Source organism: Microtus oregoni, unplaced genomic scaffold (genome assembly GCF_018167655.1).
Source record: "Microtus oregoni isolate MIOR12 unplaced genomic scaffold, Mior012 000203F_ref0000192, whole genome shotgun sequence".
Taxonomy (NCBI): domain Eukaryota; kingdom Metazoa; phylum Chordata; class Mammalia; order Rodentia; family Cricetidae; genus Microtus; species Microtus oregoni.
This window is the reverse complement of record NW_024544862.1, coordinates 181,899-208,991: the sequence shown is the minus strand read 5'-3', so window position 1 is coordinate 208,991 and position 27,093 is coordinate 181,899. Positions and strand designations below refer to the sequence as shown.

The following is a 27,093-nucleotide window of genomic DNA, read 5'->3' as shown; positions in this document are numbered from 1 at the left end:
CTCTGCGGTGATGCCACAAATTCATAGCCTCTCAGGGAGCGCAGCAGAGCGCTCCGACGCATGCGCCGCGCTCCATGTTCCCCCCCCCAACCCCGGTCCCCCTGCCCCCCCTCCGCCTCAGAGCGCCCCTCTAAAACCTACAGCAGCCCACAGAGCCTTCACTCCTTGCCCCGGACCCAGGGCCTTAGCCCACCCTGCTTTTCCCATCTCTCTGCTCCCACCCGGCGCCCACCACCCACCCCTTCCTCAGCTCGCTCTTCTGTCAATACTTTCCTCATTCTTCTAAATGTACCATTCCATTAACAAGTCTCTCGACGTGTTCCCTTCCTGACCTACCCCCCAAGCCTTCTCTGCCTCTCTGGAGCTCTGCTAACTAAGCCCCTGAGTGTTTCCTGTTGTGCCTAATATTCCAGTTGTTTAAAAAAAAAAAGGCTGACCATGATGATGAATGCCTGTTATTCCAGCATTTAAGAGGAGTAGAAAGACGAGAGTTCAACCTCACCTACACAGCAAATTCTGGGCCAGAAAATATCCTGGAGAGCAAACAAAACAAAAATAAGCCCTCACTTTTCAAAAAAGAAAAATATGTATGTAGATTTAGTTGTAGGTCCAAGTTACAGAAACTGGGAGATAAATCTTTTCCTGATCCCTGGAACCAGGGCACTTGGGGCAGGCTCTTCTCACTCCCAGCATGCTGTTTCTTGTTGAAAATCTTAGTTTTTAAGGGTCTCCTTAGTATTACGCCCCCCTTTCTTATTAATTTCTGAATCATGAAAGATTAGGAAAGCTAATGGCGCCTGTCTATCTAGCACTTCATTAGCATGTGGATTTTCACGGAGAGCACCACAAACATACAAGTAAAAAGAGAAAGAGAAAGGAGAGAGACTGCGGGTAGGGGGACAGATGGACAGCACCAGGCTGGTACCTGAAACAAATACCATGAACAGAACAGAGTAGAAGGCCGAACAATAAGATATATTGCGTCACCTAGTGGACAGATAGATAACATGCAAAAGAATTGGTATCATGGCTTCAGCTCTAGTCGCTGCTTTTAAGTAAGACATTTCAACTTTGACAGTTCCCTCTTTCATTTCTGAAAGAGCTTTTTCTCTGAGAGGAGAGGAGTGTGATGGAAAAGCCCTTTTTAGTCAAATCTGAACAACAGAAGAGGCCTTTAAGCTAAATTTACCTGGAGTCCACGGTGAAAAGTGTTAGTATCTCAGAACAAAAGTTGTACTCGATTAGGCTGTACAGAATTGAGACAGACTGCAGTTACAAAGCTCAGACTAATATTTTTCTGTCTGAATATTACATTTAAGAGCATTCCTCTAGGTTACCATTAGGGAAAACAACTTTTAAAAAATAATTTATTTAATGTTCATTGATGTTTTTTCTGCATGTATATCTGTGTGAGGGTGTCAGAAGCCCTGGAATTGGAGTTACAGACAACTGTTAGCTGCCATGTGGATGCCTAGAATTGAACCTAGGACCTGTGGAAGAGCAGCCAGTGCTCTTAACTGCTGAGCCATCTCTCCAGCCCTAAAACAACACATTTTTACATCTGACAAATTATAAACATAATTAGAAATGTTAAAAATCATCTCTAAAGTGCCAAAATATTTATTTTCTGTAATTTAATTTCTCTGAGATTTCTAATCATAAGGGATGTCAAGAACTATATTTAGGACTGAGGATGTAGCTTAGTTGGTAGACTGTTTGCCTAACCTGGGCAAAGCCCTGACTTCAGATCCCCAGCATTATTTCAACCTGTAGTGTTGCACACACCTGTAAGGCTCGCACTCAGAAAGTAGAGGCAAAATTATCAGAATTTCAAGGTCATCTTCAGCTGCATAGAAAGTTCAAGGCCAGCCTGGGACTTGTAAGACCCTGAGATAGATAGATAGATAGATAGATAGATAGATAGATAGATAGATAGATATCACAAATATACAAAAGACAGCTTTAAGGCTGGGGATATGTCTGAAGATCAGTAGTAGAGTGCCAGTCTAGCGTGTTTGAGACCCCATAATCCCAGCACTTGGGAAATGAGACCAAAGGATCATTGATTTTAAGTCAGTGTAGGCTACATAACAAATTTCATGCCAGCCTGAGCTACAGAATAAAACCCTGTTTCTTTCTTTCTTCTTCTTTTTTCTTTTCTTTTCTTCTTTTTTTTCTTTTTGGGTTTTTCGAGACAGGGTTTCACTGTAGTTTTAGAGCCTGTCGAACTCACAGAGGCCTGCTCCACCACTGCCCAGCAGAACCCTGTTTCAAAAAGAAAAAAGAAGCCATGCCTAATGGCATATGCACTCAGCACTCAGGAGCAGAGGCAGATGTAGCTCTGTGGGTTACAGGTTAGCCTGGTCTACATCGAGGCCAGTTGAGGCTACATAATAAGATCCTGTCCCCACCCCAACCCCCCCACAAAAAAAAAGAAAAGGAAAAGAAAAAAGTTTGTTTTCAGATATGACATCTGTAGATTTTCAACATTTGTGACTAATTAATATCTGTACTTCAGACAAATTATACCATGTACAGATAGAAGCACATTCATTAAAATTGCAGCAGGTCTTGGATGAGAAAACATGAAGGTTTTGTTTCAACATTTTATAAGGTTTTCAGCAAATACTTTTAGCATTACCCCTTCCTTTTTCTCTGGTTGGGATCAAACACAGGGCCTTATGTACACTAAACCAGTGTTCTATTGCCAGAATCTGCAAATGTATTTAAAATATAATTTGTGTGTATATATGTCTGTACAGGTGTACATGTGGGGTGGGACATGCATGTGTATGTGCAAAGGTTTGTGTGTGTGTGTAGACCAGACTCTGACTTTAAGCATCTTCCTATTAAGCTCTCCACTATTTTTTCAGATAGGGTCACTTAGTAACCTAAAACTTATTGATTCCCCTAGGCTGCCTATCTATTGAGTCCCCAGGAATCTTCTCATCTTAGTCCCCACCCTTTGCCAGTGTTGGATTACAGGCATTCTCTTCTTTTTCCCTTGCTTGCCTTCCTTCCTTCCTTTCTGTCTGTCTGTCTTTTTATAGCAAATAGTTTAATGGTAAATTAAGTGTTTCAAGTGCCATAATAAGTTCCTTGAAAAGGACACAATAACCAAATTAAAAGGATAAATGCTTGCTAATCATCAGAAATCTGTAGTCATTTGAGCATGCTGACCAAGTGTAGAGAACAATTTTTATTTTTATTTTATATTTTTTTATTAAAATTTTCCATCTCCTCCCCTCCTCCCATTTCCCTCCCTCCCCCCACCCTCCCTCACCCTCCATCTCCAGTTCAAAGAGCAGTCAGGGTTCCCTAAGCTATGGGAAGTCCAAGGTCTGCCCCTCTCCACCCAGGTATAGTAAGGTGAACATCCAAACAGACTAGGCTCCCACAAAGCCAGTCTATGCAGTAGAATCAAAACCCAGTGCCATTGTTCTTGGCTTCTCAGTCAGCCCTCCTTGTCCGACACGTTCAGAGAGTCCAGTTTGATCACATGCTCCATCAGTCCCAGTCCAACTGGCCTTGGTGAGCTCCCAATAGATCAGCCCCACTGTCTCAGTGGGTGGATGCACCCCTCGCGGTCCTGACTTCCTTGCTCATGTTCTCCCTCCTTCTGCTCCTCATTTGGACCTTGGGAGCTCAGTCCAGTGCTCCAATGTGGGTCTCTGTCTCTATCTCCATCCATCGCCAGATGAAGGTTCTATGGTGATATGCAAGATATTCATCAGTATGGCTATAGGAGAAGGCCAGTTCAGGCTCCCTCTCCTCTGCTGCCCAAGGAACAAGCTGGGGACATCTCCTTGGACACCTGGGAACCCCTCTAGAGTCAAGTCTCTTGCCAACCCTAAAATGTCTCCCTTAATTAAGATATTAACTTCCCTGCTCCCACATCCACCCCTCCAACATCCCAACTATACCATTTCCCCAAGCTCTCCCTATCCTCCCGTTCTCCCTCCCCATCTCCTCTTACCCCCACCCCCATGATCCCAACCCCTGCCCGGCAATCTTGTCCACTTCCAACATCCAGGAGGATAACTATATGTTTTTCTTTGGGTTCATCTTCTTATTTAGCTTCTCTAGGAGCACGAAATATAGGCTCAATGTCCTTCATTTATGAGTAGAATCCACTTATGAGTGAGTACATATCATATTCATCTTTTTGGGTCTGGGTTATCTCACTCAGTAAAGTGTTTTCTATTTCCATCCATTTGCATGCAACATTCAAGATGTCATTGTTTTTTACCGCTGAGTAGAACTCTAAAGTGTATATATGCCACACCTTCTTTATCCATTCTTCTATTGAGGGGCACCTAGGTTGTTTCCAGGGAGAACAATTTTTATAACCATAGTGCAGCAAGCCCCTTCCTCTTTTTCTCTCTTTTTGGTTTTTCTTTCTTTCTTTTTTTTTTTTTTTTGAAGATTTATTTATTAATTGTGTATACAGCATTTTCCCTACATATATGCTGCAGACCAGAAGAGGGCACCAGATCTCATTACAGATGATTGTGAGCCACCATGTGGTTGCTGGGAATTGAATTCAGGACCTCTGGAAGAGCAGTCAGTGCTCTTAACCTCTGAGCCATCTCTCCAGCCCTCTTTTTGGTTTTTCAAGACAGAATTTCTCTGTGTGTATCTCTGGCTGTCTTGGAACAGCTGTATCCCAGGCCCACCTCAAACTCACAGAAATCCCTCTGCCTCTGCCTCCTAAGTGCTGGGACTAAAGGCTGGGCCACCACTGCCCATCACTTACATTTGTCTTTTTCTCAACAAAACATGAATATGTTCATCTCTGATTTACAGTCGAGTTATTTTAAACTTATCAGTTGTATGACCTTGCAGGTAAACTTGACTGTTAGCAATTTCCATTTTAAACTTTTAGCTGGGGAGAGAGTGCTAGACTAGTAGAAATTGGGGGAGGGTAGATAGTTTAGCAGGCTCCAACTCCTATAGGCCCAGTGTTTCCTGTTCCTCCCTAGTTCTACCTAAACTGACTCACTTAGCATGTTTTCTTTGAAAATGACCCATCAGATATTATTTCTCACACATACATGCATGCATGCATTTATACATCTATCCATAAAATAAAGAAGGTCAAGAGGGCAGAGTGGCATGTGCTTGTAGTTTAGCTATTGGAGAGGCTGGGGCAGAAATATCATTTGAAACTAGCTCTAGGGCTGGAGAGATGGCTCAGCGGTTGGGAGCATTGCCTGCTCTTCCAGGGGTCCTGAGTTCAATTCCCGGCAACTGCATGGTGGCTCACAGCCATCTGTGGTGAGGTCTGGTGTCCTCTTCTGGCCTGCAGACAAACACACAGACAGAATATTGTATACATAATAAATAAATAAATAAAAATCGACAAAAAAAAAAAAAGAAACTAGCTCTAGCCACACAATCTAGGAAAACACCAAAGAAGAGAGAGACCATAAGGGCTGGATATAGCCCAGTGGTAGAGTGCTTTCCTAACATGTGTGAGAGCCCAAGTTAGACCCCCTGCATATCTCTCTCTCTCTCTCTCTCTCTCTCTCTCTCTCTCTCTCTCTCTCTCTCTCTCTTTCACACACACACACACACACACACACTAAAAGTAAAAGTGAGTGTGGTATCACATGCCTATAATCCCAGCACTGGGAGGCACCAACTGGAGGATAAAGTTGAAGGCCACCTTCAGCTACACGAGACCCTTCAAAAAAACAAACAATAAAAGAGAAAAATAAGACAGCTACAGCTATATTCGCCGGGTGGTGGTGGCACACGCCTTTAATCCCAGCACTTGGGAGGCAGGGGCAGGCAGATCTCTGTGAGTTCGAGGCCAGTCTGGTCTATAAGAGCTAGTGCCTGGACAGGCTCCAAAGCCACAGAGAAACCCTGTCTCAAAAAAAAAAAAAAAAAAGAAAGAAAGAAAGAAAGAAAGACAGCTAACAATTCTTAGCCCTAACAGTTCTGTATTTGTTGACATGTACAACGTATAAACAATTTGGAAAACACCTATGTGAAAATAAATCCAATAGCTGAATGCATTTATAAACATTTCGTTCTGGTTGGGATCAGACCCATGGCCTAAGAAAGTGCTATACAGGTCAGCTGTATACCCAACTTCTCTTAATTGCATTTATTTTCCAAGCAATAGCATTGTTTTTATATTGAATGCTTCAATTTTGTTCTTTAATAATATAAATAGTGCTTTTATGGTAAAAGTTAAGATTAAATCAACAATGGCAGCCCACTTGTATAATCCTAGTACTTTATAGGTATAGGCGGGTGGATCAGAAATTTATTCTGAGTTATCTCAAGGCAAGCTGGGCTACTTGAAACTGCCCCCCATTCCTACCAAATGGAAAGTTAAGTTTGCACCATCAAAACAATAAAACGTGCTAAATTGTGAGCAAATCTCACTGTAGGTTTTTAATCCCAGCACTCAGGAGGCAGAGGCAAGAGGATCTCTGTGAGTCTGAGGCCACGCTGGTCTACAGAGTTAGTTTCAGGATGACCAGGGATACACAGAGAAACCCTGTCTTGAAAAATAAAACCAAATAAAGAAGTGAAAAATACCTATCTCTCCGATTTGTTGTTTTCAGCACTGGAGATGGAATATAAGATCTGTATATGCAAGGCAAGTGTGCCTATTATTTTTATAAACATAACTTATTTAAAAACACACACTAGTGATCGAAGCTGGATATAGCATACATGAGTAAACACAGTACTCAGGAGGCTAAGGCAGGAGGGTTCCACCAATTTTGAGGCCTGTTTGTGGAAAATAGTGAGTTCCAGGTAATCCAGAGCTACACAGCAAGACACTGCCTCGAAATAATTAATTAATTAAAATAACACAGGAAGTAAGGAGATAACTTTCTCTGTGATCCAGTAAGTAACCAAGTTTTCTTATGTACCCAAGGCTGGTGTAGAACTCACAATGTTGTGCAGACCTCCTGAGCCTGGGATCACAGGCCTGTACCATCACATAAAGAGAGAATAACTAAATTATGAAGCATTCTACAGATCAGAATTTCTGAACAGAAAGGGATTCAGACTCAAATTTAACAACACAAGTGTTAAAAACCATCACCACCAACAAAAAAGGTTAGGGCCATGTAGTCAGTGGTACTTACCTAAAGTCCCAGTGCTCCTGAGGCCAAGGCAAAAGGATCTTGAGTTTAAGACCAAACTGGAGTAGGTGATGAGATGTTGTTAGGATGTCCGGGAAAGCTAAAACTAAACCAAACTAAACTAAATTAAAATAAAAGTAAACACACACACATGCGCGCAAGCGCGCGTGCGCGCGCGCGCACACACACACACACACACACACACACACGCATGAACACACGCACGCACATGCATGCATGCACAGACACCAAAATGCCTCTGACGCCAGGCCATTGAAGTCGTGTGCAAAGCTCATGCAACGTCATAGAAGCCAACTAGGAAACCCCGCCATTTCCATCTAAGCCATCTAGGGGGGAAGCCTCGGGGCTCCGTGGCAGCGGTGTGAGGACCTGCTCACCGGAAGATCTCACCGTAGCCATGAGCAGTAAAAGCTGCTTCAAGTGTGGACGCCCTGGCCACTGGGCCCGGGATTGTCCTAAAGGTGGAACTCGAGGGCGAACACCAAGAAGTCGTGGCAAAGGTCCTCAATGCAGTTCCACCAGCCAGTCCGACATCTGCTATCGCTGTGGCGAAACTGGTCATTACGCCAAGGACTGCGATCTTCTCCAGGACACCTGCTACAACTGCGGGAAAAGAGGTCACATCGCTAAAGACTGTACCCAGCCGAAACGGGAGAGGGAGCAGTGCTGTTACATCTGCAGCCGACCTGGTCACCTGGCTCGTGAGTGCGACCGGCAGGAAGAGCAAAAATGCTACAATTGCGGCGAACTTGGGCACATCCAAAAAGACTGCACCCAAATCAAGTGCTACAGATGTGGTGAAAATGGCCACATGGCGGTGAACTGCAGCAAGGCAAACGAAGTCAACTGCTACCGCTGTGGCGAGTCTGGACATTTAGCCCGGGAATGCCCCATTGAGGCTACCGCTTAGTATTCTCCCCTAGGCCCCTCTTCTTTACTACTTAGTTATGTTGTTTCTAAAATTTCCTTAATAAGCAGAAGGGTGATAGATGGAAGCTACCCATAAGCCACCATAATTACCATCTTAAAGTAGGAAAAGACATGGGGGGGGGGACCCTTTGAAAATATTATCATCAATGTGCTGTTTGGTTGTCACGAGGAAATTCAGATAGGGCACAGTCATTTTGAATGGGAGACAGCTGGTGGACTCTGAGTATGTTTCGTTTTGACACACTTAATTAGGAATTGATAGTGAAAAAAAATCAGAACAAGTTTGGAACATCGCCTTGGAATTTACGAACAAATAATATGTCTGTGTGTTAGATGAAGGTAAACTGCCATGAAGCAAGAGAAAACCAACTAAAAGGACGAGAAGAGAAACTGTACTCATTTGGAGGGGGGGGGGGCAGAACAGCTTGAGAACTAGCATTCCCTCAGAATTTGCTCTTTATTGCAAATAAAACTTCTTGAAAATATCTATGACTTTGACAAGTTTTTAAATTTAATTTTATTATATTGATAACTTTGAACAATTGCTCTTTGTCAGCTTTTTGGTCGTTTACTTTTATTCTAAAGGGATTTTGTGTGTGTGTGTGTGTGTGTGTGTGTGTGTGTGTGTGTGTGTGTTTAGTCAAGAGCTTAAGTATCCCAGGTTTGGCCCCCAAACATACACTTGTTCTTCCTTAGCTTCCAAGTGCTGAGATTATTGATGTGAGCCACCCCACCCAGCTTTGATCTTGTTTAGCTTTCAATTAATATTCAAAGACATTTTGGGCCAGTGAACTGGCTCAGCAGGTAAAGGTGCTTGCCACTTGATGGTGCAAACTTGACCACCTGATACACGCATAAAGAAGAAAGTAGAGAGCCGGTTCCACAAAGCTGTCTTCTTTAGACACACAAGGCACACAGGCATACACAGACAGACAGACAGACAGACTGACTGACTGAAAGACACACACACAATGCTAATAATAACAACTAAACATTTCCTTTTAATTTTTTTTGAGACAGAGTCTTTTTATGTAGCCCTGCCTATCTTGGAACTTGCTATGTAGACCAGGCTGGCCTTGAACTTAGTAATCCTCCAGCCTCTGCCTCCTAAGTTCTACGTTTGAAGGTATATGCCACCAAGCCCAGGAGGAACTAGAAATTGTAAAAAGACACCCCTTGCCAGGTAGTGGTGGCTCATGCCTTTAATCCCAATACTTGGGAGGAAGAGGCAGGTGAGTCTCAGTGAGTTCGAGGCCAGCCTGGTCTACAAAGCGAGTTCTTGGACAGCCAGAGTTGTTGCTCAGAGAAACCCTGTCTCAAAAAAAAAGACATCTCTTACCTTTCACGCAGTGTATAGCAGTGTATATACAGATATAACCCAGAAAATATATATAATATGTATGGGACATTTTGAAAAAGATAAAAGCAAAAGAAATATTTTATTTATCTATTTAATATAGTTTTAATGCATTTATTTATTCTATATGTAACAGGTGTTTTACCTGTGTGTATAGTTGTACCACATGCGTAAACTACCCATGGAAGCCAGAAAAGGACATCTGATCCCCTAGGATTAGAGTTTCAGACTGTGAGCTGCCATTGATGTGGGTGCTGAGAACTGAACCTGGGTTCTCTAGAAAAGCAGCCAGTATTCGTAACCACCGATTCATCTCTCCAGCTCTTTTTTTTTTTTGATATTTCTTAAAATTTGAATTATGCAGATGGATGTGGCCCACAAGAGTGCTGGTGCCCTCAGAGGCCCTGGAGCACCAATATAGATGGCTTTGAAGTGCCCAACAAGGGTGATAGGGACTCCTTCGACAGTGGTTTTAACTGTGAAGTCATCTGTCCAGTTCCTTAGCAAAAACCTTTAACAGCATATTATGGACTTGCAGAAATTGATGACGCAGTTTGGATTTACATATCTTTGCAAATAAATGAAAATATAATCATTAAGAGGAAGTATAGTTTGAAGCTTCTGTAATATCAAAACTATTCTTCTGAAGGCAGTCTAATAAATCACAGCCAGGCAGGGTGACACGAGCCTACCCACTTTAAGTGTAACTTTTCCTTAACTTCTATCTCTTTTTAACGCATGCTTTTCTTAACACTGTCTTATAGTGCCTTCATTTCCCATCCTCCATCTTGTCCTCTTGTCTGATCGATCTCCATAGACAGCTTTAGCAGCACGGTTCCCCAAGTCACCCCTTTTCTCTCCTCCATTCACCAGGTGCCCACTAAGGTTTCCCAGCTTGCCTGCCCTGAGGTTTTTGGTTGGCTCTTGTTTGTTTCCCCCCTGATAAAATTATCTCTGTGCTTCCAAAAATATACTTCAGAAATCAAATACTACTTACAATTAGGAGTTCCTGAAAAACATACTTTCACAGACCTGAAAATGTAGAATTTGGGACTGGGAGGGTAGCTCAATGGTAGAGTTTTGCCTAGCCTGTTTGTGCAAGGTACTGGATTCCACCCCCAGTGCTACAAAACAAACAACAGCAACAACATGACCCAGAATGGAGAGTTAACTGTGACAAGACAAAGTGGAAGTTGCAATGGGAACTGATCAGAAAACAATAAAGGCAATATTTTATGTCAAACCTTAGCTAAGACTGAGTTTGTAATAGAAAGTAGTGAGCTTTTATAGCTTTTTGTTTCATAAACCCAAGTTCTCAGGAAAATGCAACTCATTTTTACAGTGGAAACCACAATTTTATCTTTTGTGAACCTCACAGAGACAAACACGATCACACTCAACTGAAGGACCCTTTCGTCTCAACTGAGTATCATTCCACTTCTGTGGCTCTCTTGGCTTCTAGACTTGATTTTTGTCACTCTACGTTGTCTCAATAAGATAAATTCAGGCACAGTGGTGTAGTCCTGCCCCTAAATAAGACAATCTCAGCCCATTCTGCCAAAACACATGAAACTCCTACATCACACTGATGCAAACACCTTTAGATGTCTCATTTGGAATGACTGTATCTAAAAAGATGGAAACACTATTCTGCTTCCTCTCATCGTTCTCCCAAGTATGGGAGTCAAACCCAGGGTCTAGACATACAGGATATTATCACTGAACTTTCTGCCCAGCCCTGAATTCTGCATTTGCATCCCTCCAAATCATCTGGAATTTCCTCTTTCTCTCTGCCTGTCTCTCTCTAAACAAACAAACAAATAAATAAATACTCATCAATGGCTGTGGCATACACAAACTCAAAGCAGCTGTGGTTGCCTGTACAAGACCAAGCCAATCAAAATTTCTTCATGGGAAGAGTGGCTGTTGACAGTTGATTAGTTGATTAACTGTTGAGGGATGGAGAGTCTCAAAGTTGAACAGGAAAAACAGATCTTGCCTTTTATTAAGGCATATTCAATATTTGAGTCTTTATTTCTTCACTTAGGTAATTTCTTCTACTCAGAGGAAGCACACCTTATTTTGGCTCATTAGTATTCCTATGCCAGAAAACAGAGAAGCAGCTTCCCAAACAAGGTTTTTCACCTGCACATTGTTTTGCAGTGTTTGTGAATTAGATGCCAACATTTACAAAGTGGAGAGCCTAGGATGTAGCTCTATGGAGGGTAGAGAGCTTGCTTAGCATTCTTGAGGCCCTGGGTTTAATCCTGAGTACTGGGGGAAGGAGGGTATTGTGGTGCAGGCCTGTAATCTCCATGCTTTGGAGGCAGAATCAAGACTAGGAATTTAAAGCCAAACTGGGCTACATAGTGAGCTGTAGGTCAGTCTGGGCTACATGAGACCCTACCGTAAACAATGAAACAAACAAACAAAAGAAAGTAGGCCATTTCTCATAAAATACTTATTTTTAGTCTCTCAGGGAAGAAGGTAAAGATGAGAAACTACAAACACACATTCCTCTGGAGAAGCATGAAGATGCAAATGTAGAGTGCTGTACTTTTACAAATTCACAGGATCCTTTAGCAATCCCTATCCCTACGACTCACAAGAGTCACAGGCAAAATTTAAAACAGTTTTTTACCTATTAAGCAATGTTTTATTGTTTTAAATCTTCATACATGGATACAATGTATTCTGATCATGTCCATCCCCCAGGACCCTCCAGTCTCCCTCCAAATTTATGTCTTCTTTATATTTTTATTATTAAAAACCACCTGTATTAGGTAAATGCCAACCATACATGAATGGATGTAGGACCATTCACTAAGGCTCAGGCAGCCTACCAACAGCCACAAGCCCAAAGAAAAATGACTCTCCATCCTCAACAGTTAATCAACTAATCAACTGTCAACAGCTATTTATTTCCCTATGGGTGGGTTCTCAACAGTCACTCTTCCCATGGTGGAATTTTGATTGGCTTGGTCTTGTGCAGGCGATGACAGCTGCCTTGAGTTTATGTATGCCACAGCCATTGATGAGTATTATACATTTATTGTTTGAGAGAGAGAGAGAGAGAGAGAGAGAGAGAGAGAGAGAGAGAGAGAGAGAGAGAGAGAGAGAATGAATGCCACAACTCTCCTGTGGAAGGCAGAAAATCTTGTAGGTGTTGATTCTTCTACTTACCTTGCCTGTCTGTCCTGGGGATCAAACTCAGGTCATCAATCTTGGTGGCATCTTTACCTGCAGAACCATCCGGTCACACTCTTCCTATCTTCTTTACATATTTACATAAAGTAGCTTGGACACATTGTATATTATCATCACAGTAATGGATGAAAACACAGGCTGGAGGTTTGTCTTTGTAGACATACATGCTATTCTATTTGTGATTAATTCGAAGGCCTCGCTTTTCGATGGTGTTGAGTATGAAACCCAGGGCCTCACACAAGTTAGAACGTACTTGCAGAGTTTTAAGGACCCTCTATTTTGACAGTAGAAGTCATTGTGTTTAGCAACTGCAGATTTAAAGGGTTAAACACAAAACAACTAACAATTTAAACAAAAATGAAAGCAGTTTTCCCTGTTAACACTTCTCGAATCCATCCAAAACTGGGGTGGCTTGGGTCAGGGGGCAGGCTATAACAACGAGACTAGAAAAAGACTAAAACAAGACATCAGCATTAATTTCTAAAGCAAAAGTGAATTAACTGCCTGGGTGACATCAATTCTTGTAATCTTTAGCACTTGAGGCAGGAGGATGGTTTGCCATCCGGTTTTGGGCTATGTGACAGACATCACCCCCAACTCTTGCTCAACCAATAAACAAAACAGTGAATTACCTTGAGCCCAGTGCAGGGAAGAAACAGGATATGCAGCTACTGCTCTGAGTTTAGGCCAGTTTGCAGGTGTGGACCCCAGTAAGGAAGCAGAGCCTCAAAAAAGCAGGTGATGGAGGGGCCCGCGCCAAGAAGGCTGGAGAGCTCTCTTTGAAGTCTGGGGATTGTTTCTTAAGTAACCAGGGCACTTGCCTGGGCAACTCTCCCTAAGCCTTTATCCATGGACTTCCCGCTGTAGAGCCCTGGCCACCCCCTTGGGGACAAGGGGCCCATCTCCAGTCTTGTCGATCAGTTGCTCCCTCTCCCTGGAATTCTTGTGTCCATTCTAAACTTTTAAACTGAATTTGTGTGCTTAGGAGGTTCAGGAAAGCAGCCACTGGAGAAACAGAGCACACACACACACACACACACACACACACACACACACACACACACTGGCCAGGCACAGGGCCAAGTGTTGGCTCTGACATGTGAATTCTGGGGATACAAATGAGACAGTCTCCTAAGGGGCCCTTTATTTTTTATTGCTGCCACTCTTCCAGTGTGTGTATAGCAGGCAAGGGTCTCCTGTCCCACTCTAGAGACGTCTTCCTGTGACAAGTATGTACCTGCAAACAGAAAAATCTGGTGGTTTGGGGAAAGAAAGCAGTGGTGTGGAGATACGCAGGCCCTACTGTCTGTCTTGTCAGGGAGAACGCAAAGCCGGTGGATCGTGGACTGCAGGCTGCACAGGGAATTTCCAGCTCCTACTCTGGTCTGTAAAAACCTGGAGGAGGGCTTCTTTGACTCCCCATTCTTGTCTTGGGTCTAGGTGCTACTAGAGCTCCATTGGACACTAGGGACTTAGATCAAACCTTCCTGAGGCTGGGAGGAAGCCACAGAACAGAGTAGGAGATAGATAAGGTGGAACTACACTCATGGCTCCTTTGGGGTTTCCTTCATCTGTTTTCCCCACCCAAATTTGAACATTAATTTGACCACCTCTGAGGGAGTGATTTCTTTCTAATCTGTTGCTTTCGTTGGTTAATTAATAAAGAAACTGCCTAGGCCCATTTGATAGGCCAACCCGTAGGTGGGTGGAGTAAACAGAACAGAATGCTGGGAGAAAGAAGCTGAGTCAGGGAGTCGCCATGGTTCTCCCACTCCAGATAGACTCAGGTTAAGATCTTTCCTGGTAAGCCACCTCGTGGGCTACACAGAATATTAAAAATGGGTTAAGAGGCTAAAACTAATGGGCCAGGCAATGTTTAAAAGAATACAGTTTCCGTGTAATTATTTCGGGCATAAGCTAGCCATGTGGGCAGCCGGGTGCCAGGGACACAGCCCCGCTGCTCCTATTTCAACAGGTTTATACTTTCAGTATGATTCTAGGTCATCTAGACTTAGGAGAAAACCACTCAGCATGTATACGCTTTCTAAATGTTTATTCATAAGCTTTAGTTCTAGTAGAACAAATAATTAAAAACACCTTGTGCAAAAAAGCACTAAATTCCTCACCTGGATATCTCTGCCTCCCCGCCCTCCACCCCACCTCCACCCCCACCCCCGCCTCCCAATCTGCTTGCTTTCATTTTGGTCAGTCTATTGCTTAAGGAAGCACACAGGCAGTCTGTTGTTCTTATTTTGCTGGCTTTCTTGTCTGCGGGGTTAAGCTGTAGTTTCTCAAAGGAACAACACAGTCAATCATTCAAAGCCTGTTTAAAAAGTGGTAAATACCTAACCTACTCATTTCCTTTCAAGGCACAAAGGTAATAGCTGGGATACCATACTATCAGATTCTCCGAAAGGCATGCCCTCAAAGTGTCCAGTCATTGTCCTAAACCTGCAATTGCCTTGGATTCCAGGAAAAGCACAGATCACCCTATGATAAAATCACTCCCTAAGCCGAAGCAATCATTCCATGGAAATTATATTGTCCCTCAAGTGTTAAGGAGACAAGGACTTCTTTCTCCATGGCTCCCTGACAGAACCAGAACTAGTGTAGTGATCAGCCAGGCCACAATGTGACCAAACAACAAAGGACTCCATGTTTAATTTCTGTCTTGCCAAAATGGTTGTTTTAATTAAAATCCTGCCCTGCCTTTTCACCATTATTTTGGTTTGTTTTCTTTGCACAAGTGATTGGATCTGACTTGTTAGAAACCCTGAAGCCAGCCTTTGTCCCAGGACAGTGGCACCAGTGCAGCCAGGGCAAGCTATTTCAAATTTCAGTCCCTCTCATATTCTTTTGTTAATTTCTTTCCAAGATTTTCCGAACAATCTAGGTGGCAGAGGTGGATTTTTTTTTTTTTTGGCTTAATACACATGGCACATTAAGAAGTATGTTGAGTGGAACATGAGTCCTTGTTGCATAAACATGAAATGGTTTCCAATTCCTAACCATCAGGAGTAGCTGAATCCACTGAATTCAAATTATTATAAAGATTTATATTCAAAGAGATGTACTCAAAAGAGACTAGAAAATTTAAAATTCTTGCCAAAGATTTCTTATGTCCTTTTAAAATGTGAAATGAGATTGATCGGTATTTATTTATTTGTTATTTATCTATTTGTTTACTTATTTATTTCTAAATAACTTTGTCTAACTTTGTGCCACACAGTCATCTGGAAAACCCATGTAGCCTAGGCTGGCCTGCAACTCAGAAGCAACGCTTCTTCCTCTGTCTCATCTTTATGTTTAGTTCTGTGGATGGTTAAACCCAGGACCTCACACAGGCTAGGTAAGTTCTCCTTCTGCTCTTTCCATCACTTACATTTACAGTTCAATTGGACCATTTCTGGGGAGTTCGAAGAAGAAATCAGTCTGCATTTTGTATGTATTTGGTTTTTGTTTTGTTTTGTTCTCTTTGCTGAGGGTCTCATGTACCCCAAGATGGCCTGGAACTGGAAACATAGCTGAACCTGGCCTTAAACTCCTGATTCTCCTGCTTCTGTCTTCTAATCGCTAGAATAACAGGTATATGCTACCGTGCCCAGCTTCCTTCCATATATTTCAATCATTTATAGGTTATTTCTAATAACTAGCACAATATAAATTATGTGTAAATGATTGTTTCACCATATTATTTAGGGACAGTTACAATTTTTTAAAAGTGTCCCTGATCAATCCAAATGCAATTTTTCTTGTAGTGTTTTCAATTTACTTGAGTCTCTAGATGTAGAGACTAAGAATGCAGAAGGCCGATTGGATGCATTTATGAGATGATGTGAATTTCCCTCTGGTTATCTCCCCCATCCAAACTAAAATCCTAGTCTAATCCTGAGAAAAGCACCAATTCTAACAGACATCCTAGAGCACTGGTTCTCTCTCTGTGGGCTGTAACTCCTTTGACAAAACCTCTATCTCCAAAAATATTTACATTATGATTCATAACAGTAGCAGAATTACAGTTATAAAGTGAAATAATTTTATGGTGTGGGGTGTCACCACAATATGGGGAACTGTTAAAGGGCTATAGCATTAGGAAGGCTGAGAACCACTGTCATAGAAATTACCTGACCAGAACACTTCTAAACTGTCAAGGCCATCCAAAACAAGAGAAGCCTCCAAACTCTCCCAGCCAAGAGCAGCCTAAAAAGGCATGGTAACTAAATGTATTGTAATAGTTGGGTATGGTCGTTCATGTCCATCAACTCAGCACTTGGGAGACTGGTACAGGAGTATTGCTGGGAGTTGGAGGCCAGACAGGGTTTTCCAGGCCCTCCCTGGGTCCAAGAGTGAGAACCTAGTTCCAAAACCAAGCTATATAAACAAACAAATAAATAAATGAAACCATATATTCCTAAGGGCAGAAAAGGTCTGGCCTGGTGGCTCATGACTTTAATCCCAGCACTCTGGAGGCAGAGGTAGGTGAATCTCTGTTAGTTTGAGGAGGCCAGCCTACAGAGAGAGTTCCAGGATCCAGGACAGCCAGGGCTACATAGAGAGACCCTGTCTCAGAAAAGAAAAGAAAAAAAAGAAAGAAAGAGAAAAGAAAAGGAAAAGAACAATAGATAAAAACCAAGACAATGTAAATGAACATAAATATTGGTTCATTAGTTGAGACAAGTGTACCACAGCAGTAGAACTAGATAATAATAATAGACAGAGCAAGAAAATGGATGGTAAAACTTCCTATTCCATCTCTCAACTGTTTTGTAAATCTAAAATGTATGGCTAGTGGAGCACACTTGTAATTGCAGCACTTGTGTTTCAGGGTCAGAGGTTAGACTGAGCTATACAGCAGGACCCGGTCTCAAAGAGGCAACCAAACAGTGAAACGTAGTCACAAAATAGAACTGATGGTGTAGCTCAGTGGGAGAGCATGTTGAGAATCAGGACCTAGCTTCGGTTTCAAGGACAATAAGGAAATTGATTTAAATAAATAAATAAGTGTTGATTCAACTGGGGAGTGCTGAGGTTTGTATCCAGTCCATGACTCCCACATGCTATACAAGTGATTTATCACTGATCTACGCTCACAGGTCCCCTTAATTTGTTTTTTTTTTTTATTTTTAGATGATGTCTCCCTAAATTGCCTAGGCTGGTCACAAATTTGAGGTTCTACCTCGGTCTTCAAAATAGCATGGCTTCACCCTGCTTGCCTGATCCCACACAAGGATTGCTTAACCAACAAAGGACATTTTAAACTGGTCACTAACTTTTTATCTAACCTAGGTTTGTAACCAGTCTCAACAAAGCTTTGGAACTATCAGCCATTAGAGAAGAAGGAATTCTTCCATTGTTTGACGGATGTGAGACTGATAAACTGAGGTAAGCAGAGATAAGGCCTGCGTAGGATCCCATTAAAGGATAAAGGGACAGATTGAATTAAGTGGGGGGACTGTGGTGTCACCCTTAGCAGCCTAGGTTTAAAAAAAATTGAGAAAATGAAAAGAAAGAAAGGAAACTACATAACATTGAAAAGATATTCATTAGCTGGGGATGGTGATTCATGCCTATAATCTCAGCAGTTGTGTGCGTGTGTTTGAGTGCACTGCACATGGGTGTGTGTGAGTGCACTGCACATGGGTGTGTGTGTGTGTGTGTGTGTGTGTGTGAGTGCACTGCACATGGGTGTGTGTGTGTATGAGTGCACTGCACATGGGTGTGTGTGTGTGTGAGTGCACTGCACATGGGTGTGTGTGTGTGTGTGTGAGTGCACTGCACATGGGTGTGTGTGTGTGTGAGTGCACTGCACATGGGTGTGTGTGTGAGTGCACTGCACATGGGTGTGTGTGTGTGAGTGCACTGCACATGGGTGTGTGTGTGTGTGTGTGAGTGCACTGCACATGGGTGTGTGTGTGTGTGTGAGTGCACTGCACATGGGTGTGTGTGTGTGTGAGTGTACTGCACATGGGTGTGTGTGAGTGTGAGTGCACTGCACATGGGTGTGTGTGTGTGTGAGTGAGTGCACTGCACATGGGTGTGTGTGTGTGTGAGTGCACTGCACATGGGTGTGTGTGAAAGTGGTTGGGAACTGAGGCAAGAGGATAAGTTTGAGGCCAGCCTGGGCCATATCATGAGTTCAAGTTAGCCAAGAATGCACAGTGAGACCTTGTCTCAGAAGAAGCATCCTGCCACCACACTACATAAAAATGTCCTTCTTTCTTCTTTTAAACACAGTCTTTATTGGGCTCACAACAGCAGCGGTTCTGTCTTCTTCACATTCTTTTCTGCCCGTTTCTGTAGTCTTGCCAGCTGCTGCTTCTAGTAGTAGACCTTGGCCTGCTGCCAATTCCCTTCCAGGGTGGCCCTCACCACCTGTTTTGTCCAGGTGACCTCGTGAAGTGACAGACGGTCCAGGTAAGCAGACTTTCCAGTAGGCTTCAGCATACAACCTTGAGGTATTGTGGAGAGTCTATCAGAGGAGGCTGCTCTGATGTGAGTTTAAGCCAACAGAAACTCTTTATTAGTCAGCCAAAGACTACACTGATTTCAGGATCCCAGTTTAGCCCTGAGCTTTTCTCAGGGTGAGTTTTTTTTTTTTGTTTGTTTTGTTTTTTGTTTTTTGTTTTTTGACAGGGATTCTCTGTGTAGCCCTGGCTTGTCTGTCCTGAAACTCACTTTGTAGACCAGGCTGGCCTCGAGCTCACAGAAATCTGCCTGTCGCTGCCTCCCAAGTGCTGGGATTAAAGATATACATCATCACCACCCAGCCTCAGGGTGAGTTTTTTTTGTTTGTTTGTTTTGTTTTTTGTTTTTTGTTTTTTGACAGGGATTCTCTGTGTAGCCCTGGCTTGTCTGTCCTGAAACTCACTTTGTAGACCAGGCTGGCCTCGAGCTCACAGAAATCTGCCTGTCGCTGCCTCCCAAGTGCTGGGATTAAAGATATACATCATCACCACCCAGCCTCAGGGTGAGTTTTTAAGCCCAAAAATCATATCCTGGGTTGACATACTTCAGTTAACAAGAACAGTCAGCCAGAAGAGGAACTACAGAAGCCAAAAGGCAAGGTTAGTACATTTCGAGATGTTCTTAGAACTGTGGTCTTTGGTGGATTAGGTCTTTCTTTTTGTTTTGGCAGGTGGTGCTGTGTCTGTGCTGAATTTTAAGGCCTGAATGGCATTTCCATCATGGAATCAGTTGTGCTAAAATCTGAGGACCTGTTACAAAGGGTGGCAGAGACCATGGTCGGCTTTTCCTTGTCATGGTGAGAAAGGGTTCCATCAGACACCTTGAGACAGTTCAGGGCAGCCTGGCTTTGCTTGGTGTTGTGCACACCTGGCACAGTGCACTAAAAGACATGGCTGAGAGTTGGTGTTTGTTCACCTGCATTGAAAGAAAGGGCAGGTACTTTAACTTGTTTCTGTAAAGGTTTCCAGAGATGTTGATGTCCTACAAGTGTGCAACAACCATCTTCCTGCACAGTAATTACTCCAAGATATTGTTGGGTCACTGTGGCTTTTAGCTGACTCAGGAGATGGCCTAAGGAACTAGAGATACCACAATCTGCCATCTACTAGCTTGGAAAATATACACACACCTTTTTTTGTTACTGGAGATTAAATCTAGGACTTTGAACATCCAAAGCAAGTGCTCTTCCGCTGAGTTATATCCATAGCCCTAAGATACTATTTTTTTAAGTATCAAACTGTCAAAGATAAAAAAGAATGATACATTTAATGTTCTCTAGGGAAAAGATAAACGTGAACATCCATAGATTACCATTGCAAGCAGACGTGCACATGACATTTCTAGAAGACAAATTGGCATTATAGATGGAAGGTATTTAAAAGGTGCTTATCTTTTGAAACATTAGTTATGTGCTGGAAATTTATGCTATGGAAGAATTCATGTCCAAGTACTCAAAACATAATTAAAATCGTGTTCATTCCTGTATTACTCATTACAGTGATAAATGAGAAGTGTTTATTGTCAGTCAATAGGAAATTATTTTTTTTTTTTTTTTTTTTTTAAGATTTATTTATTTATTCTGTATACAGTATTCTCAGTACTCTGCCTGCAGGCCAGAAGAGGGCACAGATCTCATTACAGATGGTTGTGAGCCACCATGTGGTTGCTGGGAATTGAACTCAGGACCTTTGGAAGAGCAGGCGATGCTCTTAACCACTGAGCCATCTCTCCAGCCCCAGGAAATTATTTAAATTATGACACATCTCTAAGTTAGATGCGCCAGGCATGGTGGTGCTTACTGGTAATTCTAGTACTGAGGAGGGAGAGCTGAGGCAGGGGGATTGCCACAAAATTGAGGCCAGCTTGGTCTTCAGAGTGAAACCCTGGCCCAAAGTCAAACAAGACAGACACGAAAACAAAAGTAAGATAGAACATTGTGGTGCTGGCCAGCCTAGTAGACAAAGTGAGTTCCAGGAGAAGGACTAAACAGAAAAACCCGGTCTTGGAAAACAAAAAAAACAAAAAACAAACAAACCAAAAAACAAAACACGACAGCAACAAAAAACCAACCAGAATCAAACAACAACAACAAAAAACTAACCAGAATCAAACAACAACAAAAAAGCCCCAAAACAACACCACCTTGTTGCCAGTAGAAATTAGTCACCCCAGATTCTCAGATTGCTTTTTGTCATACAGATCTGACCAGATCACCCAGGTGGCCACCAACACCTGGTCCTTCCACTGGTTCTTGGAGACTCCCTCATATCTCCCAAGAAGACAGCTAATGCTGTCAATGAAATTTCCTTTTGTTGTCCCCCCATGCCCCCTCCCATCTTTTCTTTTTTGAGACAGGGTTTCTCTACATAGCTCTGGCTCCTAAAACTCACTATATGGATCAGGATGGCTTGAAACTCAGAGATCCTCATATCTCTGCCTTCCAAGTTCTGGGAAGGTATGCACCACTATGCCTGGCTTGAAACTTCCTTTTGGATCCAGTAACCATGGGCCATTTTAGTAGCTTGGTTCCAGGAAACTCCTGGGACTTTTGGCTTCCTGTTAGAGGCTGGAGTTCAGGGCCCTTGCCAGTTTGGGGAGCTTATTGTTATTAAGCCCATGTTTTCTTCCTTTTCTGAATTCAGACTCACCCTCACTGTTAGATCTTAATAGCCAACAACAACAGAAGCCCCAAGAATGGATCAGATCAAGGCCTAGGGATAATGTAACTCAAGGGTAGAGCACTTGCCTACTGTGTGAGAAGTTCTGGGTTTTTGTTAAAACCTGAATATTTGAGGCGAAAGACCAAATTCATGACTGTCTGATTAAAGCAAGTTTTATTTTAGAGATGTGCCCAGGTCTCACAAACTGGCCTTCTCACCCTAAATCGGGATTTGAGAGAGCAAGCCCCTTACCGGCTTTTATGGGGAAAAGCTAAGGTTAACAGAAAATAGTTGAGTGTGTTTACAGGGTAGTCATATACAATGACATCACAGTTCAGTGTAAGCTGAAAAACATGTTTTTCAGGGTGCATTAGGTTTAAGAATCAGAAAGAGCCCCCCCTATATTTGGTTTTTGGATTTTGGAAACAGGATTTCTCTGTGTAGCTTTGGCTATCCTGGAATTTTCTCTGTAGACCAGGTTAGCCTTGAACTCATAGAAATCTTCCTGCCTATACCTTTGCCTCTCAAATGCTGGGATTAAAGGCATGTGACACCACCGGCTGGAAGGTTTATTTTTAACTGGAAATTGAATCCTTTTCTTGTAAAGTATGGAGACTTAACAACAATATGGCTCCTTAACAACATGATTCTGTTGTGGTTTCACATTTTATCCCCTGAATCACCAAAGAAAAAGGGTTGAGAGGAAGCGTGGTGGTGTCACACTGCTTTAATCTCAGCACTCAGAGGCAGAGGCAGGGCATTCTCTGACTTTGAGGCCAACCTGGTCTACAGAGTGAGTTCCTGAACCTCCTGGACAGAGAAATCCTGTCTCAAACAAACAAGAAAGAAAGAAAGAAAGAAAGAAAGAAAGAAAGAAAGAAAGAAAGAAAGAAAGAAAGAAGGAAAAAAGGGAGGGAGGGAGGGAGGGAGGGAGGAAGGAAGGAAGGAAGGAAGGAAGGAAAGCCATGTTGCTAAATGAAGGGCTGGTGAGATGGCCCAGTGGTTAAAGCCTAACTTTCCATGTGGTAGAAGAAAAGAAATAACTCTCTTGAAAGTTGTCCTCCAAATGTCATGGCATGTGTACCCCAACTCCTTTATATGCAAATGCACACAAAATGGACAAAAATTACAAAATCTAAAAAAATACAAAATTAAGCATAATTTGGTCTCTTTTTAGAATATATTGTACTTTTTAAAATAAGAATATTAGTTTCCCAAGCATTTTGGTGATACACACCTTTAATCCCAACACTCAGGAGGCAGAGGCAAACAATTCTTTGAGCTTGAGGCCAGCCTGGTCTATAGAGTAAGTTTCAGGACAGCCAGGGCTATCCAGAGAAGCCCTGTCTTGGAAAACCAAAGATGGATGCTGAAGAGGATAGATGCTCAGAGGTAAAGAGCACTGGCTGCTCTTCCAGGGGACCCTAATTCAATTCCTAGCACCCACATGGCAGCTCACAATTGTCTGTAACTCCAGTTCCAGGGGATCTGCCAACCTCATACAGACATACATGCAGGCAAGACACAAATGCACATTAAAAATAAAAAGGAATTATATAAAAAAAGAAAAACAAAAGATGAATAAACAAATAAGCCAAGAATATTAGTCAAAGTAAATGACTTCGCCTCCCTTCCTCCAGTATTGGGAAGTTGAACCCAGAGCCTCATGCAAACACTGCGCAGTCCAGCAATACTTGGAAGAATTCTTTACTTGACAGTTTTATGTGTGGAACTCAGGGCCCCGTATATACAAGGCATGCGCTCTAACAGAGAGGTACATCCTGAACTAATAATTACTAATATTATTATTGTTTTTTATTTTATTCTTTTGGTGGTATGAGGTAAGGTCTCACTCTAGTCCACATTAGCTCCTCCATTCATCACAATCCACCCGCCTCATCTTCCACCCTCCCTGGTGTTGGAATTACATGGAAAAGCCACTATACCTTGTTTCTAAAGATTTTTTTTTCTTTTGAGAGTCCTTGTCTGGCCTTGAAATTAATATGTGGCTGAGGATGACTTTGAACTTCTGGTCCTCCTGCCCCTAGTTCCTATGTGATGGGATTAGAGGCAGATGCCACCATGCCCTGTTTTATGCAGTACTGGGTACTGAACCCAGGGCTTCCTGCATGCCAGACGAGCGCTCTACCGACTGGACTACATCTCTAGTGATAATTAAACTTTAAAAATTGTTAAATTCCGCTTTATTACTGTATGATTGCGTATGTGTGTGATATACATGTTTGAGTATTGGTAGTAGTTGTCAGAGGACAATTTATTCTTGCACGGGGGCTTGGAAGGGGTGTTAATTCTCTTGTCCCACTGTGGGTTCTAGGGACCAACTTCAGGTTGATAGGCTAGTTCTTTTCTTTCTTTCTTTCTTTCTTTCTTTCTTTCTTTCTTTCTTTCTTTCTTTCTTTCTTTCTTTCTTTCTCTCTCTCCTTCCTTCCTTCCTTTCTTTTTTTGCTGTTTCATTATTATTATTATTATTTTGATTTTTGCTGTTTCAAAGGGCTTTATTTTTACTTGATCCAAGAATTGAGAGGGGCTCCAGGGCATTACAAAGTTGCCTAGAGGCTTCTTGAGAGGTTCGGGTGAAGGTCCTGAGGCCAGCTAGTGCAGAGCAGAGGCGGGAGTCCTTTCGAAGGAGAGGCCTCCTAGTCATGCTTGAGAGTGGACCGCTCAAAGAGGGACTTGTCCAGAGATGCCTGGAGCCCAGTCAACCTTCAGAGGTTGGTTAGGTGGTAACCCATCTTCTTGATGACCTTCACCTCCTCATCCAGGAAGTGGTATTCAAGGAATTCACAGAGATAAGGATCAGTGCGAGCAGAACCCAGGAAATGAACACCCAAGAGGGCCTGGTTCAAGTTCTTCTCCAAGGTCAAGGCAGCTTCCATGGCCTCCTGGGTTTTACCCCACTCATCTGGAGATGGCTTCTGCACATCTTGAAAGAGTGCACGGCCACAGAGATCGTTCTGCAGCTTGAGGAAACGCTCAGCACCCTCACGCTTCTCCTCGGCCAGTTCGCGGAAGAAGTGCCCTACACCCTCCAGGGCCAAGTCATCCAGATCAAAATCGTAGCCCAGAGAGAGGTAGGTGTAGGAGGCCCGCGGGTGCAAGTTGACCAGGCAGTTCAAGGCAACCTCCATTTCGGTGGAATAATTCTGACGAACCTGGGCGGTGAGGCTGAGACGCACTCTGGCGGCTACCTGCAAAGAGACGGTGCTGGCTGGTCCTAGGAGCTGAGGGAGGCAAGAAGATGGTCCCAGAGGCTGCGACTGAAGAGGATAAGGAACAGTGGAAGCTAACGAAGGGAGGCCCGGGTCTGTTCTGTCCAAACAGTCTTGAAGCAAGACACAGATCCATGGGATCTCCGAGGGCTAGGCTAGCTCTTTTCACTGAGCCATCCAACTCACAGGCTCATGAATAAAAATGGAAAAACCTACTAATGAATTTGAAATTTATAAATCAATTTGGGCTAGTGGCGTATCTTTGTTAGGGTTACTATTGCTGTGATGAAACACCAGGACCAAAAGCAAATTGGGCAGGCGGTGATAGTGCACTCAGGAGGCAGAGGCTGGGTGTGGGGGGTGGGGGTGGTGGTGGGGGGGAGGGGTGGGGATTGCTGTGAGTTCGAGGTCAGTCTGGTCTACAGAGTAAGTTCTAGGGTGGTTATACAGAGAAACTCTGTCTTGGAAAAACAACAACAACCCCCCCCCCCAAAATAAAAGCAAATTGGGGAGGAAAGGGATTATTTGGCTTATATATACTTCCACTTTATAGGACTATAAAGTTTGAAGGAAGTCAGGATAGAAAGTCAAACAGGGCAGGAACCTGGAGGCAGAGGCTATGGAGGAGTGCTGTGTACACTGACCTGCTTTGCCCGATTTCTTTTAGATCCTAGGACCACTAGCCCAGGGATGGAACAACCCAAAATGGGCTGGGTCTTCCCTCTTTAATCACTGATTTAGAAAATGCCTGTGTGCCTACAGCCTGATCTTATAGAGGCTTTGTCCTCTCTGCTGACTCTAGCTTGTGTCAAGATGACTAAAACTAGCCATGATAGAGTGTGAGTGACACACATGCCTAGCAGGGCCCTGAGTTTGATTTCCTACAGAGAAAATTAAAAAGCACAGGTCTTTGTGAACAATTCCCTTGGGCATTTTTTTTTTTATTTGTGTGCAATTGATCTTAGCCACAAACTGCTTGGCAACCATGGGTCCAACTTTTCACTTGAAATATTTGTTCTTGCTCTGTCTTTTTGGGGTGTGAGAAAGGCAGGGAGAATCTGGGGATCAGAGTCTGTGCCAACTGGCAAGCACTCTATCATTAAGCCACATCTCCAGCTGAAACATTCTGGGGAGATGACTCAGGGGTTAAGCGCACTTGCTGCTGCTCTTCCAGAGGAGCCAGGTTCAAGTCTCAGTGCATCCATGGTGGCTCACAACTGTATGTAACTCCAGTCCCAAAGGATCTGATACCCCTTCAGGCTTCAGATACCAGTCTCATATGTGGTGCACACCTATGCTTGTAGGCAAAACATTCATACACTTACAATAGAAATATTTATTTTATTTTGTTATGGTTTTTCGAGACAGGGTTTCTCTGTAACTTTGGAGCCTGTCCTGGAACTAGCTCTCGTAGACCAGGCTGGCCTCAAACTCACAGAGATCCGCATGCCTCTTCCTCCCCAGTGCTGGAATTAAAGGTGGGCGCCACCACTACCCACCACAATAGACATTTATTTAGTTATTTATTTAGTTATTTATTAAAGATTTCTGTCTCTTCCCCGCCACCGCCTCCCATTTCCCTCCCCCTCTCCCGGTCAAGTCCCCCTCCCTCGTCAGCCCAAAGAGCAATCAGGGTTCCCTGCCCCGTGGGAAGTCCAAGGACCACCCACCTCCATCCAGGTCTAGTAAGGTGAGCATCCAAACTGCCTAGGCTCCCACAAAGCCAGTACGTGCAGTAGGATCAGACACCCATTGCCATTGTTCTTGAGTTCTCAGTAGTCCTCATTGTCTGCTATGTTCAGCGAGTCCGGTTTTATCCCAGACTTTTTCAGACCCAGGCCAGCTGGCCTTGGTGGTTCTTCTGAGTCTGTGAAAATTTTTGTTGGAATTTTGATGGCATTGCAATGAATCTGTGGATTGCTTTGGTAAGATTGCCATTTTTGCTATGTTAATTCTACCTACCCAAGAACATGGGAGATCTTTCCATTTTCTGGTGTCTTCTTCAATTTCTTTCTTCAAAGTTTTAAAGTTCTTATTGGTCTTTCACTTTTTTGGTTAGAGTTACCCCAATATATTTTGTGTTATTTGTGGCTGTTGTGGAGGGTGATGTT

The 27,093-nt window shown here is 43.1% G+C and overlaps 2 protein-coding genes across 2 annotated transcripts; one reads left to right on the top strand and one right to left on the bottom strand.

Moving 5' to 3' along the window:
- The first annotated feature begins 7,530 nt into the window (after positions 1-7,530).
- Positions 7,531-8,043, top strand: LOC121445541 (cellular nucleic acid-binding protein-like). Its single transcript, XM_041647661.1, has one exon. It carries the CDS (start codon positions 7,531-7,533, stop codon positions 8,041-8,043), a length of 513 nt encoding a protein of 170 aa, XP_041503595.1.
- Positions 8,044-24,478: 16,435 nt separating this feature from the next.
- Positions 24,479-24,901, bottom strand: LOC121445543 (ferritin light chain 1-like). The gene has a single exon (XM_041647662.1). It carries the CDS (start codon positions 24,899-24,901, stop codon positions 24,479-24,481), a length of 423 nt encoding a protein of 140 aa, XP_041503596.1.
- Positions 24,902-27,093: the final 2,192 nt, after the last annotated feature.